The 23,703-nt window shown below is 42.4% G+C and overlaps 1 protein-coding gene across 8 annotated transcripts in view; it reads right to left on the reverse strand.

Moving 5' to 3' along the window:
* The window catches only part of FAM13A (family with sequence similarity 13 member A), a 133,066-nt gene that overhangs the window by 43,774 nt on the left and 65,589 nt on the right, over positions 1-23,703 (reverse strand). For 5 of the 8 annotated variants that reach the window (XM_061476880.1, XM_061476844.1, XM_061476861.1 and 2 more), the window contains exon 7: positions 5,978-6,019. In XM_061476880.1, the coding sequence (XP_061332864.1) occupies positions 5,978-6,019 (42 nt within the window). Of the gene's footprint in view, positions 1-5,977; positions 6,020-15,150; positions 15,200-17,114; positions 17,234-23,703 lie in introns of those variants that run through there. The other 3 variants (XM_061476889.1, XM_061476904.1, XM_061476897.1) reach the window with 3 other exon arrangements.

Consider the following 23,703-nt stretch of genomic DNA (forward strand, 5'->3'; position numbering starts at 1 on the left):
TATTGCACAGTCTCTTCTCCCATTCTGTTTCAACCTCAAGTATGGGAAGGTGGTATTTTCCGTCACCTTTACACATATTAAATCTCCTCTGCCCCCTCTAACTTTAAAAAATACCCACCAGAGTAAGAACTATCTCATGCAGTAGCTGCACCCTGTTTGCTCTGCACTGGGCATCTTGTGTCAGCAGGCAAATAACTGAGCTGCATATCAAACTCCCTCTCCTGTTGTATTTTTCACTTAAGGCACTAATGAGCAAAATGTATCAGCATCCATCTATTACAAAAGCAAAGTAAAAACATCAATCAGAGTAAACTGACTCAGTGGCATAAAATTTTCCCAAATTGGGTTTCAATTTATGAAGTCAATGAATGAATTCCTGACCATATTTAATGGCCTAAATGATAAGACATAGTTGCAATATGGAACTAAGGTCACTCATTGCCAAGATTTATTTACTATCCATCTGCTTTATTGAGGAAGAAAACCAACTTTTTTTCCTGTTCTTGTTTTCTGTTTTCTTTTTTTTTTTTTTTTTTAAGCCAAGCATAACAGTAAGAAAGCCTCAACAGATGCAGAAACTTTAAACCATTTTGCCATTCCAGTAAAGTAGAGGATGTTTAAATGGCTTTGACATTTCACATGGGAAATTTCTGAAGTCCTCCCAAATATATTATTCCAACCCATGACCTAGGAAATTCCTTTTCCATAGGTATTTATATAGTTTAAACATTGTTCACTGTCCATAACTTGCCCACTGTGACATTCAATACTGCAGACTCACATGGAATCTATTTTACGACAACTACTTCATTTGACACACATTCCCCAAAGAGAAGGACTGTGTCTGTACATAACACACAAAAATAATGAATTAAAAAATATAGAGATGTGCTTTTATTTTTTGGGATGTTTCATCACACAGAGGACACGCGTTCAGTGTTTTCTAGCACCCTTATGCTTTCACAAGTTCAGATCCAACTATCCTTGCTTTAAATTATATTTGACACTAACCTCTTCCTATGCAGAAAATTAACCCCACTAAAAGCATCTGTCTTGTTTTCTTCGGGGCTCCTGTTTTTGACTTGCACTGACATCACCCTTTGTGATGGGTGCATGCTGACACCTACTGCTTGGAGCAGAGACAATCCTGAAGGGGATTCATACACATCACCTGATTTAGCTTGGTGAATTTGGATGGCGGTGTCTACGGAGGTTCCTCTACAGAGGAGAGAAATATGCCTCAGGGGATCTCAGACACACTCAGTAGCTGGACACTGCAAGCAGGGGCATGCTGCAGCCTGGTGTTTATTTTCAACCAGTGCTGAAGTGATGAAAGACATTAACATGCATCACACAATATAATCATGACACGTAAAAGGACTCAGCACCCCTTGTGGGCCTTAGGATCTCTTATGGCATGTGCCACCGAGGAGGAGGTGTTCAGGAAGGTGGCAGGTGTGAAATTTGGACAATATTTTTCAGTTTCTTCAGAAAACTGACCTGAGAACAAACAGGGTAAACCATCTTACACAATATTCCGCAGGCTAAGAATACCTGACTTGTATTATATAAAGAGAGTTGTCTCAAATAACAATTATTCAAAGGAGAACCAGTTGGCTATACTGGATACTGCCAACAAGATATTAGTACTTAAAGGAAAAGAAGTATGAAAACAAACAAAACTGTAAAATGCTTTGCCCTGCACTCATGGGTATCTGAGGCAATTTTTGGCACTGCTCGTGATGCCAGCTCTCGTCCCAGTTTCAGTTTAATCCTCTGCATGTTAACAAGGAAATTCCACACTACAAAGCTTTTGACTTTTTATCTCTGTAATATCACTCTGGTTTATGTCAGGATGTACTCATCAAGAAACTCCTGAAACCATCTACGTGACTAATGTGTCAAATCTGAGGCATATACGCCATCATAAAGCACGTCTGTAGGTTCCCTGTCTTCTAAGAACTCATTGCACATGTTGAGAAGTGTACTTACAGAGAAGTGCTGTTGCCAGATGCTGCTTCATTACCTGAAACTGAGCAGTTTCTCAGTACTGATTACTCAGTACAGCTGGCGTCACAGTTTTATTATGGAATTATACAATGAGCACCATTATACATTTTTTAGCAGTCTTAACTCCCTTTACCACCAAGTTTTGTTACAAAGGTTTTGGAATGTAAATGTCCTTCAGGCATGACTCCCTGGAACAATTAATCACCCAGTAAGGTTTTCCTCTTCTTTGAACAGTGCAGAAACCTCCATGCCTGGTATGGAGCACAGCTGAGTCAACAAATTGTCTTAACCAAGGAGTACAGAGAGGACAGGATAATCCTGGTCAGCAGTAGGTGGATTTAAAACCCCAGATCTCATCAACTGGTCAGCTCACCTCAACCTTGCAATGCCTAACAAAAGAAGGCTCCAGCTACAAAATTTCTAGTTTCTGTCTGAGCTTTTTCATAGTGTGTTTGCCCACATTTTTTCTTGCATCAGTACCGTGACTTAACATAAACAACTCTTCTCTGCCTAAACCCCCAGTGGAATATGTGTACTTCGGTTCATCTCTTACATTAAATAAGCTTTCCCTGCTCTTTTCTCTACTTTGTAACAAGGTCTGCCCACACTTCTTTAATCACCTTCACAAATCTAATGCCCCAGAGACATGAGTTACTGAAGTGTATGAGGCCTCACCTGACTCTTGTACAAGGGCATGCACACTTCCTCTATACTGAAAATATTTCACTTTGTGTATCTACTGTCATGCGATTACTTCAACTTGAGTATTTTTATCCCATGCTTCCCCTGTCCATCCCTCCATGAACAAGTATGCCCAGGTCCTTTCTTTCCCTGGCATTTCTAAATGTGAGGAACTCCCCTTTCATGTAATGGACTGTCATTATTAGTCCTGAGATATATGACTTTATCACCCATGTTATCACTTTTCATCCTATAACTTATATTTCATGCTTATCTTTACATATCTCTATGTCAATCTCAGTCATTCTGTATCATATCTCACTATCACGTATTTTCTCCCAGTGGACATTCCCATCCCAACCACTCCTAAATTTCTGCTATAAGCCCAGATCATGAGCATGACTCTATTTTATTATGCCAGTGGCCATTAAATAAAAAAAGCCTATGACACTTAAGGAGCTCTACCAGCAATCTCCTCCCTCTCCTACCAGCAATACCTACAGGTCTTATCCCCTCCCTACCCATCTTTAAGCTCTAGTACTAATGCTCATTTTCTCCATACAACTGGCATGATACAAACCATTTTGCTGACATCAGACAGACTAGATATATTGCTTTTCTTTGTCTCTGGAAAGTCTTATGAAAGATAATTTGGTTTTATTGGTATCACCTCTCTTGAAAAACCTGTCACATTTTGCCTCATTTACTACTTACTCTCATACTGTTAATGGCTGCTTATTCCCTTACAGAGCAGCAGTGGTGATTAATGCTTGGTCATGACTTCCCAATGTCCAAAGGAAAAAAAAACAACAATCAATCAAACAAATCCACAACCCTACATCAGTGTCCTTTAAAGAAATAGTGTGTTGGTGGCATTCTGACAGTTCTGACTTAAAGCTAAGGCCTCAAGCATTTGCCTTATTTTTAAAAATAACATCAAGGGAAACATCTCCATTGCTAGCAGACATGGTACAGCACTGAAGAATTAAGTCTGGTTTGATCCTACCAAAACTCGTTTACAAAGGGACACAATGCTCCTTCAGTCTGGCAAAAGCCAAGTATTATGCAATGTTTGGAAGCTAAAGAGCTCTTGTTCCCATTTAATTAACTTGTTGCGTAATTATCTGTTTGGAACTACTGTATAAATGCAGTAGCGTCTGCTCTGTACATACACAATACATGATTCACTTGAAGGATTACTTGAACGGCATTTCAAGCTATGTAAGTGTAGCTGGTAGCAATACAAATAGATTTGACCATCAGACAGCTAAAGCAGACAATCTCTCCTTCCTTTTCATGGTGTGAAACGCAGGTCCTATATATGTCATGCACAGCTCTGGGGCAACAATTAGAACATTCAAAGCTAGGACAGAAAAATCTGGCCACACACTCAAGTTCTCAGTTGTTGAAGCACCATGAATTGCCCAGCCTGCACCAGCTCTCCTGCCAAATTAACTGCACTTGGCAACTGACCTCAGGAGCACACATTTCTGATGTGTGATAAATAGCAGAAAGACTTAAAAGCTGTTAGCTTTATTTACAAATAACTGTGTCTTAGCAATGTTATGTACAAGACACAAGCTTGGCATGAAGCCTTATGCTGCAAGGTATGCTGCTTCCTCTCTGCTCCTGCTAGCCATTTCTTCACTATCCAACTATGTATTTATTCCTGACTCTTCCTTTCCTATTTGCAGGATACATTCCCCTGGAAATGCATCCCTTCATTCCAATGGACACACTAATTCTTTGCTCCCCATCCTAATACGCCCACATCCCCATTTAAAATTTCCAAACCTGCTCCCTCTCTCACAGAAATGTCCTGTTTTGATACCAGTTTCCTCAGGTCCACTCCTTGCTCGCTATCTCCTTAGCAAGCCTGACAAGGTCAGCTGAAGACAATCTCTTTCCTGGATCATTTTCCTGACCCAGAAAAGGGTTTGGGACAATTTTAAGCGGTATGACAGATGGAAACATAATGAAAGCCTACAATCATCTGAAGGTCACATTTAGCCAGAAAGAAAGAGAGGGACTATTTTCAGTGGCAAGACAGGATTGATGATTAAAACTAAAGAAAACTTGTGACAGGGGAATTTATGCACCTACAAAATAATCTCGCAAAAGGCAGAACCTCCCTCGACAGTTTCGAGCTTTTGAAGCACAGACTAGGCAATATCTTTACAAATACACTGCAGGGAATGATGATGCATGAACAGGAAGGTAGACAAGGCCACACAACCAGGTTAATTCACTAACTCACAGTTCTGCACTGTTTTAATGGAAGCCTCCATACTAAGAGTATGCATGAAACACGCTTTCTGTACTTCATGCTAGAAAAATTCTCTAAAAAAAAAACCCAAACTACAAAGATAAACAGGAAAATATGCAAGAGAATTAAGATGTTTCAGAGATCATTGTAAAAATTCCAAATATCACTGCTCTCACAAAAAGCACCACAGGGATTTCTTTTTATTTGTTTAAACTCTGCAGAGATCAAAGAACTCAATTATAATATCTGTCCCTTCCTCCTCTGCAGCCCTTCGCTGTTAATTGCCCTGGCTCCTGTTCTTCCACTGAGTATAAATGAAAGCACTGGAATTGAGCCTGCTACCAAGGCAAGCAGAGCAAACTTTCACTGATGTCAACAGAATTAGGCCACTTTTACAGGCAGTGACTTTGCCCTCCAGTTGGCAAAACAAGAAACGCCGTTTGTTCAAATGCAGCGCAAGTGCCATTCCCTCCGGAAAAGGCGTGCTTGGGACCCAGACACTCTCATGGAATCACAGAATGGCTTGAGTCGGAAAGGACCTTAAGATCATCTACTTCCAACTCCCCTGCCTTTCTGGGCTGCAGCAGAGGAGCAGCTGCTGTACAAGCTGCTGACTCATCATCTGGTTCCTGGTTTCTTTCTCAGCAGCACATGCTGCTAGTTCCCCAAAGCTTGTGGTAAAAATCTCTCCTGTGCCCGCAGATCATAAGCTACTTATGACGGGCATCTAAGCTATGTAATAAACTGAAGAAAAGAGGAAATGGATGTCTATCTTCTAATTAATAATTTACAAGACTGGCATTAAACCCTGAACCTCGTCTCTAAATACAAAAAATTGCAACAGAGTTTGTATCTCTGAAGACTCATTCATCCTACTGGCTGAGCAATAATTACAAACTTCACATGGATCTTCTGTTTGATTACAGTCTGTTGAGCATTTCTGGCCTCACTCCCCACATTTAATTCCAGTAACAAGTCAATCCCACCCAGAAAAATAAATTAAATTAGCTGAGTAAATACCTCACGTAGAAGGGTGACATAGGCCTCTCATCTTCCTGGGAGCTGAAACCAAAACACATTGTTTAAAGTTAGTATGAAGCTCTGACTTGTATTTACATTTCAAGATACTCTTTAAAAGCTGATATAACACAAGCAAAACAGTACACCTGTTACAGAGGTAACACTTATATCTACTTTGTCCTCCAATTGTAGTCATGAAAGAAAGCTTTAAGTTACATTCCTTAAACCCTGAGAATCCAACGCATTTCTCAGTACCCACAAACATGATGTAACAGATCTCCTGTCAGATGGCCAGGAGTTACTCCAGCTCTGCAGCAGTGCAAGGACTATTCCCATAGCAACAATAAAGCATTTCACCAGCAGAACCACCAGTCTTTTGCTGTCTGCTGTTCCAGAATTAAACAACCAAAACCGAAAGTTGAGAAAAAAAACCACACAAGTGACATCTTGAGAGACCAAAGTAATGGCCATGGGTATGTGCACGAGGCTATAAATTGCTCAGTTGCTCCTGTGGAAAGCCGATTTGACTATGCTGAAATCTCCCTAGACTTGAGGTCAGGGGCTGCCACTGGCTGGCATGCAGCTCCCCAGATAAAATGGTGTTTCAGTGGTCAACTTACTTGGCCCACACATAACTACCTGGTGTGTGGCCAAACCGTTCCTTGATCCAGCTCATCACACCTGTGCTGCTTGAGGGTGAGAATGAGCTGCTGAGGCATGGAAGCTTAAAGGTGTGGTGGACTGATGGTTTAAGTCAAGTTAAGACTGTGCCTCTACACGGGGTTCAAATGAATTTCACCTCATCATTCCAACCAGATAAATGGTCAGCCTTGCAGGGCATTTAAGCCTTGTAACTCTCCAGAGCAGGACACTCCTTTTTCCAGGCATGCATGAAACGCTACTAAGGTTGATTCATCCCCAGCGGACTTTTAAATGGGTCTGCTGAAGAACACAGCAAGTTCAGCAGAAAGGCAGAAAAGACAGGAAGCTACGTAAATTACTCTAACAAAAGCAGAAAGGATAACATCCCACAGGCGTTGGAAATCAAGTATTTCCCTGATGCTTTCGAACTGTTTCAGCGGCATGGGACCATACCAGAGCTCAGGAATTTGCCACAGGTACTCAACCACAGGTCCCGGGGCACTGCCATCCATTGTTTTTGAGCTTGTTCAGAGCATAACAGAATATGAGAGAATGTGCTAGGTGAGGTGAGCTCAGATTCAAACTGAAGTCACTTGGGGGCTTCAATCACCCTGACCACTTCAACAGCAATCTGAAGTAGATCAGGCTTGAAAAGACAGCCTAAATCCGTTAATCTCTAGAATGCTGAAGAATTTTTATTTGCCAGTTTATAAGATCTTTTCTAAGCATAGAATAAATGGGAAAGCAACATATCTGTGGGTTTTGTAGCTAGGAGATCAAATACCTTCTGCAGCTTCCACCAAAGCCAGATGATGAGCTGTAACTGGCCTGCAGCCAGGTAAGCACCCTGCTTTCACACTGTATATAGCCAGAGGCAGATCTGCAGATTTCACCATGGCTCATTTTGAGCCCAGCCAATGTTATAACAGATTCTCAAATATGAATGCCAAATCTGTATTTGTGGGAATGAGGAGGCAGGATGCAAGGGAGCTGGAAAGGTCGGGGAGGCAGACAGACAGTCAAGCAAGCCAGTGGACCAGGAAAAAATCGCAGGGGTTTAATTCTGCACCATTTTGACCTCCCCCCACTACAGTATGCAGAGACTTGAAGCGAGACAAGTACAGACATCTACAGAAAAGACCCTCCGGCACATCATGCATGTAGCCCAAAATACTGATTCAAGGGTAACACCAAATACCACAGACCGGAAGGAAGAGAAGCCGCTTCCGAAATCAGTGCAGTCTACCAAAACTCGCATCATCTCCATAACACAGCAGTGACTGGGCAGTTTTCAGCAGCTTCCCAAGACTGGGAGCACAGCTGCTACTGGAAACTTTGCTGCCACTTCCACAAGGAAGTCTTCAGCAGCTTGAGCAAGCTGCAGTTGGCCACTGCTGCGGAAACACTGAATGCTGCTGTCACCCTCCTTGAAGACCCAGCCAGCGCATAGAGCAGTGCACAACAGGCTGAGAGCAAAGTAGATGGTGCAGTTGCCTCTGCGAGAACTGAGGCAAACATCACCTGCAGGGGTTTTGAGACAAACTGCCATGGCCTGGAGACTGCCTAGAAATAGTGTAGGGAAACATGGAAGTGCCCATCATTGCCCTTCCCAAAAGACAACCTGCAACAAAAGCATGTGTAAGTACCTCTGCCAAGTTGAGGCTCTCTCCCCTGACAGCATGCACAGTTTCTCAGCTTGCATGCATAAGTTATCTCTTTATTTACACTTACAGAATATAAGTATAAATAAAAAAAATAAACACACACACATTTTTAAGTGTAAAGAAGTTACTCTAAATTCACAAAGCTGCTGGTAAAGTTTTCTGCTATGTTCAGTTCATTATGTTAACAGCTGTACTTGTAATCTCAATGGCAAATGCTCCTTTGTGTACAAGTGGTGGTTGTCAAAGTGGCACCAAACATGCTTTATTTTCCACCATAAAAACCCTTCCTCATTTCAGGGTTTGTAACTGACTTGCAAGTCACAGAAGCACAGTAATACTGAAAAAGCTGAAGTAACTTTCTTATATTCACACTCCCGCTAGTTGAGTTGACAGATCATATGGAAAAGCAGTATTCAGCAGGGACCCTGAAACCTACTGCATTTCTTTCCTTTTCTTCCTCAGCAAGTACAACTGCTGCTCCACAAGTTAAAGCAAGTCTTTATCTGTACAAAAAAATACTGTCCACTCATACAAAGAAACCGAGGAGAAACAAATATTTTAAGAACATTAGCTGGGAATGAGGGAGAAAGAAGCTTCAGAAATCAGATACCAATTTCATTTGATCATCATGTTTCAAAATTTCACATGGTTGATAATAATTGTAGCTGTGCATTACCTCTCTTATCCAATAGTGCTTTATAGTTTTACAGGTGCAGCACTGACCAACAGCTGCATCTGAGATGAAGAGCTCAAAGCTAACTAGTATGAAATCTAGGCTTTTGAAAAAAACATCAAAATCTTCTAATTTTAAAAAGATCTCCTGCAGATGAGTGAAGCACATTATCCATTACACCCCACAATCATTAAAAACAGTATCCCAAACACCTTACCCTAACTTCATGCACTTTTGTCAACTCATCAACTTCATGCACCTCAGTCAACTCATCTATGCAAGGTGAAAGACGTGAGTTGTATAAATTAAAAATAGATTTAAACCACCTATTCAACAACTATAATTCACAAACCCTCAAACTAGATGTGAGACTTCTGAGTCCTACTGCAATCACTTAGCGCACAAGGATTCTGTTTCAATTAAAATAATTTATGAAATAATGAATTGTTTGTGTTGTAAGGTAATAAACTGACGTGCTTATATTATACACACAAGCACAGATTACTTTAATAAAATAAATGAAAAGTGTGTGAGAGGTTTTAAACCTGTGTATACCTAATCACATGGTTTTGGATATAAAAGAGACAAGCAAGAAAAATGTGCAAGATATGAATCATATATGATCATCAGATGATATTACACAATGAACAGGCTAGAAATTGGTTTAAAACTTTCTTAGTCACTATCACTCTATGCTGATCAATAAACTGCTTTCTTGTTTTTAAAACTCCTTGTATTGAAGGGTTTATTAGGTTTATTAGTATTGCTAGGAAGCCCTTTCTATCATGTATCCTCCCAAAAGAAAATGCTAGAAGTCATTAAGATATGTGTAACATTGAACTGTACTGTACTGTACTTAGGCTGCATAATTCCTCTTTGGTTAAAAGCATATACAACCCTTCCAGAAAGAAAGGAAAGCTTAATACCTGGCACAGTGAGTGATCTGGCAATCCAAGTCAGTCATCCACAGTAAATGGAGGGGACAAGTCATTCTGATGTGCACCTCTTGCACGGTCCCAATTTCTACCTTGCCCAGCAAAGAATTCATCCATTAGGCAGACAGGGTTGGTAGTAAATTAGATGTGGGTTTTTTTAGTACCCTTAAAGTTTTCTCTAACTATACTCATTTTTTATAGCCAGAAGGCACTGGAGGTATTAAATAACTTTCAAAAATCTCCTAGTTATTTATTCAACTATCAGTGATCACCTGGCCAAGCAGGTGAGTGCAAAACACAGCAGTCTCTTTCTTCTCAGATATATACATAGCTCCCCTAAACCAAGGGATTAAACAGGAATTAACTGCTCTTTAATGCAATACTTGGGAAAGAAATTTCTCACACTCCTAAAGGACACCTAAATATCTGATGATTTCCTTCTTGCTAAAAAAAAAAAATACAAGCCAAACTGAAAAAAACTTGTTCTCTTGATTTTAGAGCAAAGGAAGTAATATTGCCATGTCTGACCTCCACTGAGCTAACAAAATAAACTTGTCAGGCTGGAAGGAATGCCAGTATTGCCCATCACTTATTTTAGCACATCTTAGGATTTTCAGGCACATGTATTGTACAGCATTTACGCAACACATCCTTTCTGCCTCTAAAGAAGGAAATAGGAAAGCCTGGGTGAAGACTAACTGTTAAACGATAAATTTCTATTACGGAACCACAGCTACCTTTTTTTTTGCCTTCCCCTTTTGCAATAGGAATGTTACAGGCAACAGTTCACCCATCACATACTCAAATACATGATGATGGTGTTATTTTCTTTCCCTGATGCCTCATCTTGTCCTTAAGAAAGAATAAGGGAATTGCCAGCTTGTTGCAGAGCTCAAGCTGTAAAATACCCATTTATACAGAGTTCCCAATTTATTAACATGCATATAGGATACTCCAGTCCCAGCCCCCTCACTGGCTTGAGCTCTCACCCCAGGTCAGAGGGTGGCTCAGGGCCTTTCCCTCTTGTTTTATTTGCACTTAATTATCAGCAGTTCTTCCGTCCCAGCTTGCTGGCACTGGAACCTCCATTGTAAAGCTACCGCTGCTTTCCTACTCCACATCACTTTTCAAAAGTTGTGGAATATTTAGTTGATTAAATAAGAAAAAAAAAAAAAGGGTTTTGTTGTTTGGTTTTATTTTTTTTTTTTTTTTACAATAATGACAATGTACTTTGACTCAAGTGTCAACATTTCGCACCAGAGATGAAGGGCCTAAACATTGGCAGGGTCATGCTGCTCAGCCAAGGTCATGTTTTCCTAATGCCTTGTCACAGGTTCTATTTGTTCTGACCTCAACAGTTAGATAAAGAAATGGCTCACTTTCTATTCCATCACAGATATTCTGGACTCAAAAGAAATTAATTATTTTTTAGTGAGAATGCTTTTCTTTCAGGCAATGAGATAGCTGCTTCTAATGTTAGCGCAATCAAACAAAAAGGCATTGAAAATTCAGTGGCATCAAATTACTAATGATATCAAAAGTTAATGCAGCTTTTGGGGGGAGGAAAAGGAAAGCTGAGTTTGAGTGACATCTTAAGACTTCAAAGTTATCTTCCTCTTGTCTTCTTCTCACCATTTAGAACCACTGTGTCACCTTGGATTAACAGACATGCCATTTTTGTAAAAGCAGAGGATTTTACCAATATTGTTTATTTACTTATTCTGACATTCAATATTAACAACACTTAAAACACCTTCAAGAAAGCCTAAATTTTGAGGCCACAGTAGTGCTTTTTGCTGAGTGTCTTGTCTTAGCCATGAATTTTTCAGCACCTTTTTTCCCTACGTCATTTCCCCATAAAAGTTATTACAAGCTTGCGACAAATGCAAGATTGAAACTGCTCATGAAAATTTATTGCATACTTACTTTCTCAATAGAATGATTTACTCATAGCTTGTGCTTCACAGCAGTGGGTAAAAGGTAATGTTTTTGCAAATGAGAACTAGCAGGCAATAAACATGAGCTTCTTCCTTCAAATGAAGACTCAAAATAAATTTTCTTCAAATAAATATTGAGGTATGTTATGAAAAAGAAGGAATAATAATACCACCCCTGATGCAAGAGCAACCATAAATTTAATCTAACATGATAACACTGGTGATACAATGGTCATCATGAAAAGTCGGCACTTACCATCAATTGTTAGGCAATACCACCCTTGCTCTATACCCTTAATCAGAGGAGCAGGGAGGAAGAATGCTCTATATAGTAACTAAGAAACAAATAACTAACAGCTATTTCTCTGTGAGAGTTATATCCATGCAAACATTAGCATCTTCCCTGAAATCTTACAGTCACAACTATAACATGCTGTTCCAGATATTTATGTCTAGTCTTCACTATAGTTACACTTAAACCTAACTATGCTTACCACCGAAAACAAGTTAAGCTCCTGCTTAAGTACCTGCGTAAGCTCTTGATCAAATGAACCACGTGTCATAATACTGGGTGGAGAACCCAGCTTCTTTATTCTGAACTCACATTCTCTGCAAAATATTTCCAGTAACTTGGGTGGGGTGGATTGGTATTGGTTTAAATATTAATCTCCAAAGGATCCTGCCATCTTCTCCAAAGCTGTTTCTTCAGCAGTGCTTTTCCTCAAGGTCTCTCGAAGTTAAGTCTTAATCCTGCAAGATCAGTGTGCAGCAATGTAACAGTGGGGTCACAGAAAGGGACCTCTTTGTGGAGAGATCCCTTGGAGCCTTCCAAAAGCATGAGCTTCTGTCTCCTGTTTCATCTGGCATTCGAAATACCAGTATTACTATTTCATAGAGACAAGCTGAGGTGAATATGAAGGATCCATCACATATCCAAGGAACATATGCTATTTCTTGTTCTATCTTCCACAGCCAAGATTAAAGCAAAAATACCCAAGCCTAGAGTAGGAGCATTTTAATTCTAGGAAACACTAACATATAGCACAGCCATACACATTGAGAATATACTTGATTATCCACAGGCAGAACTGTGCAGGCTGTGCTTTATAAGGCACTGAGATTGAAGCATGTTGCCTGGACAGAGAGGAATAAAAAATATGCTGAAGCCTTTTTGCACACCTCCTCCTACTTCAAAGCAACATCAGGGAAGCACAGGCTATCCCACAGCAAGCTGAAATGAGAGGTAGTTCTTGCTGACTAAATACCACTATGAGCAAGAGGCTGATTTTCCATTTCTATTAACATATCTGAATCTAATGGAACATAATTTGACAGCATAATTTTGTGTAATTATTTTCTACTTACTATCCTCCTGGACTGCAAATATGTTTATCTTTTATAAAATGATGTCAGTGTTAAACAGCTCGCTTTTGTTGTTTTACTTCTTAAACTAGTTGGGGCTTATTATGAAACACAGGGCAGTGTCTTTCCTTGTACTTGTGGTTTGGCAATAGTCCTCACTAGAATAAAACTAGAAAATGGGTCAGAAAGAGGCGGAATGAGTGTACCAGACAAAGTCTCACCTCTTCTCAGAATTTAACAGTGTGAAGTTGCATAATGCACACATACCTGTTGCATTATAATGGTAAGAACTGTCACCAGGTAACCAGCAATTTCAGTTTCAGGATTGTTAAAAGCTTGCATGCTTCAAATAAAAGTATCTAAGAGCCCAGTTTTTAGGTAAATATTCATATTTTCTTGCTTACTTAGGTGGACACTCCAGAGGCAAACACTGCAGAAAGTTTCCACATCAATTTCCTCATTTAATCAGACCCCCTTTCCAGGAGTGGTACGCAGGTAGAGCTTCCACAGACTCCTACACCCACCACATCACAGCTGTGACAAGACAGAGTATTTGGCTGTGGGTCAAATATGAGGTTGGAAGGCCAAAAAGTCACATACATTTTGCAATAGGCTACGAATATGACTTGAGGAAGACACGCAGCACAGGTCTGAATTTCTCTTCTTTCTTCCACCAGGAAAAAAAAAACAACAAACCAAAACCCCAAGCCCAAAACAAACAAACCAATCAGATCTCTCCACCCTCAGAGAACATACTTCACATACATATTCCAGAACATACTTCACTAGGGCTTGTCAAGCACTCCCAGTACCTTGTACAGGAAGCAATAACAAAGTCCAAAGGATCAGACTTATTTACAATACAACTTTACACACACAAACACTCACTAATCAGTTAAAACGAGCACAGCAGCCATTAAAAAAAAAACAACAAAAAACAACCAAAAAACCCCCAAGAAAGTACAATAGAATACAAACACAGTTGTCAGGCTAAAATACTGGGTATTTGTGAAAGATCCCAAGCAAACAAGCCAGGTAAATCAAACAACCCCAATGATGATTGCAAGTGAGACAGCCCATGCAGACAACTGCTGCTGTACAGGTTAGAAATGCACCAGTCACGCTCCCTACTTCTATCAGATGCACGTTCTAGAAGTACTTGTGATGGATTCACTCTTCCTCTGCCTTCATTTGGTTCAGCAAAGCACAAAATGAGAGCCACTGATCATGAACAAGGCCTGAGGGTTTATCTGCCTTTCTTATCTCCTGCAGAAACTGGCAGATGCCACTGACAAAGGCAGGTGCCACAGGTTTCAGCTTTGCACAGCTTTTCTTAAATCTGTAATAGACTGAGCTAGAATAAATGAACTAAACCACACCAATAAAAGCATTATGCTCAATAAGAGCATAACACCAATAAGAGTAATACTCTAACTAGGAACCTAGGTTATGAGAGTAAGCTAATGCTATTCATAAAATATGCTAGCCTACTAGCAATAGAAGAGAACTACTGGCAGACAGGTTGTTTGAAAATCAGTAATGCAACCTGTATGACATTCACAGGTGCCTTTTGGAGTGCCTGGCAATATAGCACCTACTGCAGTGGAGCGTTTAACACATTTGGCCTTCCACCTCTTCCCATGCAACAAAACATAACCCTGATGCTCCCCATTGTTACACCCTCCCTGCAAGCCACCATATCCCTTCTGCAGACATTTGTATATAGAATAAATAGCCATTCTGCAGACATCTGTATATAGAATGACATTGTATAGTACATGGCTATATGCAAGCACATTATATGATTTCTAGGAAGCCAGACTCACAGCTTACCAATACCTTGGTAGATATAATACTTTGCCATTCTTGTGGCAAATGCTATTTAAATGTTACAGCTACTTAAACAGTAGCTTTCTCCCTCTCCCAACTTTTCACACCAGACACAGAGTTGCCTTCATACCCCTTCAGCTCAGGAGGGTTCCTACAGCAGGTGCAGCACAGCCAGCTTGTGGCCTGAAGACAGTACAGGAAGCTCACCCACCCAGGAAGGGAACCAAGCGTGATTATTGCTGGCAGCCTACTCCTTTTCTTGAGAGAGGAAGACAGGTGCTCCCCCCTTGGGAAGCGCACCAACCTGCAGCACCTGGAGATTGCCACTAGTCTGCTTTAGACACAGCAACAGGAATCTCTGCTGTGAGTCGTCCATGCCCTCAGCTGGAACAGCAGCACCAGCCTGTGCACCGCCTCACAGGAACCATGAGCATACTGCTACCCACGCTGATACTAACCACCACTAGGCATCACCCTTTTTGAAGCCGACAAAACATGCTCAAATCCAGCAAGACCCTCTTCTGCAGCAAAACTCTGCGCTAAGAAGGGAGAAGGCAATGTTCTAAGGAGAAGAATAGGAAAATAGAAGTGCAACCTGCAGAATGCCATTGTAAAGCGATCCAGCAGTGTGTGCTTGTCTGCTACTAGGCCCAAAGAAAATTGGGTGCTAAAAGTATAGTATACCCATCCTAAAAATAGATCAAGGAAATGGAAGAGCAGCCAGAGTTTTGTCACTAATTGTTTTTTTAACTGAGAAGCTCAAGCAATTCTGTACCATGCTAAAGGTTTAACTGGAGTTTGAAGAAAAATCTTCACTTCTAAAATGTATTTCTAACTGAACAACAGTTAATCCTTGCAACAACAGAGTCTAATTAGAGCTATCCTATGAAACCTACTATCTCCTGGGGTGAACAGTCAAGAGCACAATCACAACCGCTTGTTCTGACACTGCTGCTACTACAGTCAGATCCTCAGGAACACAAAAAGGTTAAAAATATTATGTGAGACAGGTCCTTTAAATAGGAAAGATGGACTATGACTACTCCTTTAAGACATTCAAAACACATTTGTTTCTCTGCAGTCATCAACATGGAACCTTGTGACTGCATTACTGCAGAGACTTCCTCCACATCTATCTGTAGAGGACCTCATGCTTTATCAAGAGAGTAACATTTTGGGCAGCAATTACAGTTACTATTTTATCATATCCAAGTAAGCAGCAGCTCCACAGCTTCTGCTGAAACAGCACCACCACAGCGCTGAAATGGCATGCTGCATTACTTATTTACTCTAGATTACATGAAGAATATTGAGTCCCTTTGAATACGGCTAGAGGGAGTATGGAGTGCTTAATTTTGAGAATCGAAGGAGCAATTCACAAAAAAATAATTAATGACTGTGAAAGGAGCGTGTACATTCCCACCCCCCTGCGGTGGGTCTGTGCCCTGCCATTTCAGAAACCCGACTGCAGTTCTCCCTGCCGTACTGTGGCAGGAACACATGCCAGCACAGGTACGCACTCAGAGCTGGTGCTGAAGGTAGGCGTGTCTCGACACCCTGGAAACAACCCAACCCTTTTCCCCCGAAAACGAAGCTTCTCGCCGGCGCTGCTGTGGACCACGGCGGGTGGTGGAAGCAGACAGTTAGAGCTAGGGTATGCACAGGGTAAGCTCCCTTACCGCATTACAGCCCCTACTACAGCGAAGCGGTGGAAGGGAGAGCTCTGCTCCGGCGCAGCGTGCCGGCAGACCCCACCGCTCTCCGGGTGGGGATGGCCCCTGAGCACCCAAATCCCTGCAAACCTCTGAGCCGCTCCCACTCCGCAGCAGGCTCCCCGCAAGAAGAGCGCCTGGATTTCGGGGCGCTGCATCGATTCCCCCCCCCCCCCCCTTTACCCAATGAGGATGCCAGAGAGCTCCCCGACCACCCTCGTTAATAAACAGGCTTGTTTCACTGTCCCGCCGCTCAGGCAGCTGTCCCACAGCAGCTCCGCGCTTCCCGGCAGGGCCGGATACGCGGCTTCCCCCGGGCCGGTAGACCCGGCAGAATCCTTGCAGCGGTGGGTGGCGGGGGCTGCCCCGGCCGCACACGTACCTCTGCAGAGGCATAACTTCGCAAGCCATGCTGGCCATCGGGACACCCGCTCCGCTTCTCGCCTCGCTTGTCGCCGCGCCCACAGCGCCGCCAGCGCCTCACCGCGGGGAGCCGGCGGCGCGGCCCGGCCCCGGGGAGGGGCGAAGGGGCCGCGGCCCCCGGTTGGCGGCTGACGGCGACCGCCTCACCGCCGAGGGCTCGGGCCGGCCCCTCTCCCTGCCGCCGGTGAGCGAGGGACACCCGCCCGGCCCTAGCAGACACAGGTTAACCCGCAGAGATTTAGGATGTGCGATTGGTCCTGCAAGAAATGCCACAAGCTGACGGGTAATTCCTACAGGATACCTTTTAACAAAAACATTCCACAAGGTCTTCTGTATCCCTTCTTGTAACTGAAACCGGCTCGGCCTTCTTCCTAAATGTTACCCCGGGTGATACATAGTCACCCACAACCTCCCCCGCTACAGGGGGGACCTCGTTGAGCAACCCCCTTCAGTGGAAGGTGTCCCTGCTCACGGCAGGGGGCTGGAACTAGATGATTTTTACAGTCCCAACCCAAACAGCTCTGTGATTCTACAGCCACTGTCTCTTCTCTGGGGTGGGTGTGAGGCCCATAGGCAAGGCACAGGGCATATACCTAGCCCACCTAGCTCTACGATACCATCGCCAGGCTACTATACTATCATGATACCCCCTCTGCCAGCTGCACTCAGCAACGCCGCTGCGCACACGTGCCTTCCCCATACCTAGGTGTCTACAGGGGCTGAAGCAACTGGGCCAACTTACCATCGCTTTGTGTTGCTGTAGATGCTACAGGGGTTCAGAAGGTTTGTGGTGTAGTTGGCCAACCGATTTGGACATACAGCAGAGAAGTATACAAGAGCTCTTCACTTAACATGTGAAATTGAGAGATAAGTGTTGCAGAAGCCAAACTTATTTTTACTGAGGTTCCCAGGGGGTCACCCTCAAGTGCTCCAGCTTCTACATCTGTGGCTGCTGACCAAATACTGCTGTGAAACAACAAAGCACACCATTTTATTTTGGTTGAAATTCAGGCTGGGAAGAATGGTAACAGAAGAACCCCACACAACTAGTGTGCTACTTCCCAGGACACAGCAGCCTTGGAAAACAAACAGCACTCAATCCCTAAGAAGGTCCTGCACTGAAATGTTTGGTAGCTGCTGAAAGAGCATACCCAAAGTTTTATTGCTCACCTTTGCACCTCCTCTTCCCAGAATGCCTAAGGAATTGCCTTCAATCTCATCTGACACTGGACAGAAACACTTCTGGTGCTGCCCCTCCCCGTGAACAGTTACAACCTGGCACACTTTGTGACGGGGAATCTCAAACTGATAAAGGCACATAAAAGAATGGATCCTTTCAACATTTTAGCTCTTAAAACCCCAATTCAGCACTAGGTGGTAAAACGCTAATTCTGGCAGAGCTGGACATACCAATCTTCAAAAATAAGGGTCGATATTAAAAGCATTGTCACTTTCAACCCCAGCAAGGGCTGGCATCAGTTTGGGAGAAAGCTGTGGCAAAGGCTTAGTCCATAGGCTTCTATACAGATGTAGGTCATGGGAATTAAACACGAGCTCCATGGGCCTTCTGGAGAAACAGCGCACTTGCAGGTTAGCAGAGGGTATCAGACATTTCACAGGGATGCCGAACAGATCATGACCTTTCTCAGGAGGAGGCAGAGGCGTTTTCTGTCAAAAACAAGAGCAGCAGGCAGCTGCAGCCTCAGAAAGTGGTGGTGTGGAGTGGAGACAGAGGGATCGATGGAAAAGTGGCTCCGCTTCAGTACACTGAATTGTTTAATATTTGCTCCTGTCAGCAGGCTGGCTGTTTGTAATGCTGCTGCCCGTTGCCTCAGTACAAGCCTGTTCTGCTGCTCCACAGTCAATGCCAAGCACAGCACAGGGCCCCTTTTTAGGAAAGTCAGCAGTGCTGATAAAGCACTCTGCCATCATGGAACTGGGCTGCTCTTATCTGTGGCAATTAAATGAATATCTTGATGACTTCCTATTAAATTAAATGTGCCATACGTGCTCTTAAGCAACTAAAACCATGAGAGAAAGATTTTATTCTGATACGTAAAACTGCTTCAGTATAAAACAAAAGCACCTTGTTCTGTTTCACAATTTGACAATAAATCAAATTACCTCTTCCTGGGCAATCTTTTTTTATACATACACACAATTATTCCTAGATCATTACACTTCTATAAAACTGATTGTTACCATCAGGATGCCAATAAAAAAAGATAATTTTCCACATTTAACTAAGGACCCATCTTCATGGGGAAGGAGTCAGGGTTCTCCAGAGCAGCTTGCTGAATAAACAGAAGTGGAGTAACTCAAGTAGCTGCTGTTCTCTGAATTTACACCCGAGCTCTTTTGTTGTAACTTCCACGGGACCTGCCTGCAAAAACAAGCTTAGAAGTACTAAGATCCTCAACAAAGAATTCACTAACAAAACAGATGCTGTAATAACCAGAAAGAATAATTTATGGATTAGCATCAGTGAGGAAGGTTAGTGCATGGCACCATGCTAAAATCAAACAGATGCCCTGGGAGAACATTAATGTTGCCCAGGGCTCCCAGCACCATCGGCATCTTCAGATCCACCTTCTGGTTTTGTTTTCTTTTGGAGTCCCCTCAATGGTGTATCAGTTCTCTCCTCTCCTTCCTTGTCTGCCTCTCACAACTCCTCCATTCTTCACCTCCCCTGTTCATGGGTAGGACCACAAGCGATGTATTTGTGGCACAAAGTAGGCAGACAAAAGCTGCAAGAAAACAGGAGTCTTATCTCCAAACAATTTCACTTCCTTCTCACTGATGTTACGTTTAAGCCAACTTGCTACTCAACAGAGGCAGGAATTCCTACCCTCCCCCTACCCTCTTACACCTTTTTAAACTTGCATAATTTGAGATGGGTTATCACATATGAAAAGTGAGATTATACAGCATTTTGTTTTGGATTTGTACTTGTTGAATTTATTCTCCCACATTAACTGCGGAATACAAAACCTCTTCTGCAAGTTTCATGCAACTATTGCATTCCTATTCTTCAGAAAGGCCAGAGTCATCTTTTGGCAGCAACAATGCACCACAGTGGCTATTTATGGTACCACCAAACACATAAAGAATGGGGAAGAAAAAACCCTTTCAGGACAGGCACAGCATTCTTTCCATTGACTGTATGGTCTTCAGTGTACTGCTAATACTTCAGTAAAATAGACAGCAAAGAATGATTTGTCTTCCAACCAAAACTGCTCTGTGATTCTACAGCCACTATGCTCTCTCTGGGGTGAGTGGGAAGTCCATAGGCAAGGCACTGGGCATGAACCTAGCCCACCCAAAGCTCTATCACCAGGCTACAATATCATCAACAATATCCCCCTTTGCCAGCTGCACCCAACCACGCTGCTGCAGTACCAACACACAGCGCCACACTTCAGCACCTACACACCAAGGCAACACCTGGGTTCAAACTATTTGTTCTGCAAGTTTCTTACTGAGATTCAACAAAGGAAAAAAGACACTGGCAGGAACTAAATATGAATAATCACTTCTCTCCACCACCACTGATGTTTAGAGAATGAACACGTTTGGAAATGAAGTATCCTGCCAATCATCATTACTGAAGTGCTTTCTCTTCTTTCTTTCCTTTTCATACTTAGCTGCACACCAAGTAATTTTCTCAGCATATGAAGCAGCAATAGAAGAGATTCTATGAACAGCACCAGAGGATATGAGAGATAAGTGATCTAGGTAATGGATTTCATGAGGATGTGGCCATGTCTGCCTCCTGAAAAGCAGTTATCCCTTGCCTCACTGCACTGTCATACACAAAGTAGATACTCTTAATAAAAAAATATCTTGCCTGGTCTGATAAAATCTGAAGGTTTTTAAGCTGCTGGAGTTCTGCTCAATACCACCAATGTATTCAAACAGTTTACTAACTTACGCAATAATTTCCCCCTGGCAGAAACACGAAACGCAAAGCAAAGATACCATCGTGCTGAAAATTAAAGAATGCACTTTTCAAAATACCACCAATACAACACTTAAAATGCTATTATTTATGTACACATACATGCATTGACACATGCATTTTCCTTTTTAGAGTACCTGTGCATATAAACATCTGCAATTATAAATGATAAATACCCTGGAAAATCTCCCTAGGGCCAGAAGATTTGTGTGCACACATGAAATAAGTGAGTCACATGTAAAGAGATACCATATTTGGAAACTGTAGCCCTTCATGTCCAAACAAAGCACACAGACAATTAAATAGGCCCTGTCCAAAAGAGCACAGCTGAGAAGAAAGAACAACTAGTATGTCAAAACCAGAATGTAGTAAAAGGGGATCCTCAGAAAGGGGTAAAAGTACTAAGAGTGACTTTCCAAGGCTGGTGCTAAGCCCTGTACCACTTAATGCTCTTATCAATGATCTGAAAGGAAACGTAAAATAATACCAGTGGCTCTTTCTGTATGTCATGTGCAAGCCAGTACTAGAAGTTTCATAGTTACATAGAGGAGTCAAATCTGCGGACATTATACAAGATGATGGGTACCACTGGAGGACAAAATATCACACCAGATCAGTACTTCTATCCAAGCCCTGAGTGACTGTGTGACTCAAGAAATTAACATCGTCCTTGGAGGCAACATGAATACCACACAGAAAACGTGTGTAATGTCTGTATTTCCTATTGGGGTGGTTGCTACAGAAGACCCCAATCAGTTCAGGAATTCCCATTCCCAAGCAAGCTGTAAAAACCTAAATAGTGCCCAGAGACAACCCATGAAGCAAACACAAGAACTAAACCTCACACACTCAGTGCTTTTCGAAGAAAATGGCCCATGCATGCAGGAAACATTCATATTTTACATTCATATTCACAAGCTGAACAAGATCCAATGCCTGGGAGTCAAAGACAAATTATGACTAAAAATGAGACATTTTAAAATGGTGAGGATAATGAACTACTGATACAATTCATCAAAGATGATGGTAAATTTTTAAGGCTCTTACACCTTACAGTTGCCTCTGTAGAGAAACCACAAGCCTCAGATGTAATTTGCAGAACTCCCTTATGCATTTTCTTAACTAACACTCCTCTTGTCCAAAAAAGAAGCAGGTTGCTTGCAGCTGACTTCATTTTACCCCTTTTATTTTTTGCAGTGGTAGAGAAATACCAGCATTGTTGGTGTATCTGTGGGGAACATACTGTTTTTTTTTGCACTGCAGCTCTTCTGTTCCTTCCTATAACTTGGATGCCAAATTATCTTTCAAACAAAGCTAGTTAAAATCCATTAAGGAGAAAACATATTCCACAATTGTTCCTTAAACTTGCTGGGACAGGTGAAAAGTAAACAGCAAGCTGAGAGCTTCTCAGAGCTTCAGGTTCTCAGAGTTCCTGATCTCAGCCAACAGATAAGCATGCAAACACATTTCTCAGCAAGAGGGACACCCCAAGCTCCCAGGAGACCTGGATTAGCTGCTGTGGCTGCTCTTCATTAAGCAGCAGTGTCCTTTGCAAGCACTGCCACACCCGCTTGTCAGCTGCTTTGACTTGTTCCAAAGGACTCTCGCCCCATGGGACAGCCCACAAATTATTTCTTGGCCTCCCTCCTGGAGAAGGGGGAGGACTGGGAGTAGGTTCCTAAAGGGTTTTCTGGGAAAGCATCAAGTAATGAATGGTTGTGCCAGCTAATCTGCTGTGGGAACGGGGTAAAGCATGCTGTGCAGTGGGTCACTAGGTTCTTCACTTGCACCAGTTAGTTCAAGTGCCAGAGCATGGGAGAGCAAGCAAACAAACAGGAGGAGTCTGGTCATGTACAAGTTATTTTCAAAGCAGGCTTTTTCCAAAGCTCTGCTAATCTCATGCAATTCCCAAACATTATTGTCTAATGAAACTTCTCCCACTCCTAAACCACTGTTTTTATAAAATGGTCTGCACAAAGACCCTTTAAATATTCAGCTGTTTCAAACTAATGAAAATGTTTGCCACAGAAAACACTGAAGAAAATGGTATTCTTCAGCAAAAAGATTCTAAATTTTTTTAAATGAGCCCTTGGTACTCCCTGCATTATTTATACTCCCCACAAAAAAATGTCACTGGTTCCACAGTTTCCCACCTTCCAAAAATATCCTTCCAATTCCCTGCAGAATTACTATCCTTTGAACTCCATGCCTCTGCACCCACTGTATTTCCTGCTTTCTAAAGGATCTTCAACCAAAATGCTTGTAGTTCACCCCAAGCCTTCTGAAAATAACAACCATATCAGAAGGGGCTGCGCAAAGTGGAGGAGCAGGCCACGCCATTCATGTTTGGTGCACGTGGTTTTTTACTCCACTGAAAGATAAACTGCTGTCCGCGTTGGCAAGACAGGCAGCCTGGCAGAGTCACCCTCCAGAAAACCCCCCTAGAAATAGCTCTTCTTCTTCAGCTAATGATGTAACTGAAAGGAGTCCTCTTCCTGCACAAGTGCCCCAGCAGCCAGTCAGGCTCCCTGGAGAGGTGGTGGGAAAAGATGACTCTGTGGAAGAGGCCGAGTCTGGCTGGGAAGCACTA

The sequence above is a fragment of the Pezoporus flaviventris genome, unplaced genomic scaffold, assembly GCF_033815535.1.
Source record: "Pezoporus flaviventris isolate CSIRO_AGI_PZ_B2104156 unplaced genomic scaffold, CSIRO_AGI_Pfla_v1 ptg000002l, whole genome shotgun sequence".
Taxonomy (NCBI): Eukaryota; Metazoa; Chordata; class Aves; order Psittaciformes; family Psittacidae; genus Pezoporus; species Pezoporus flaviventris.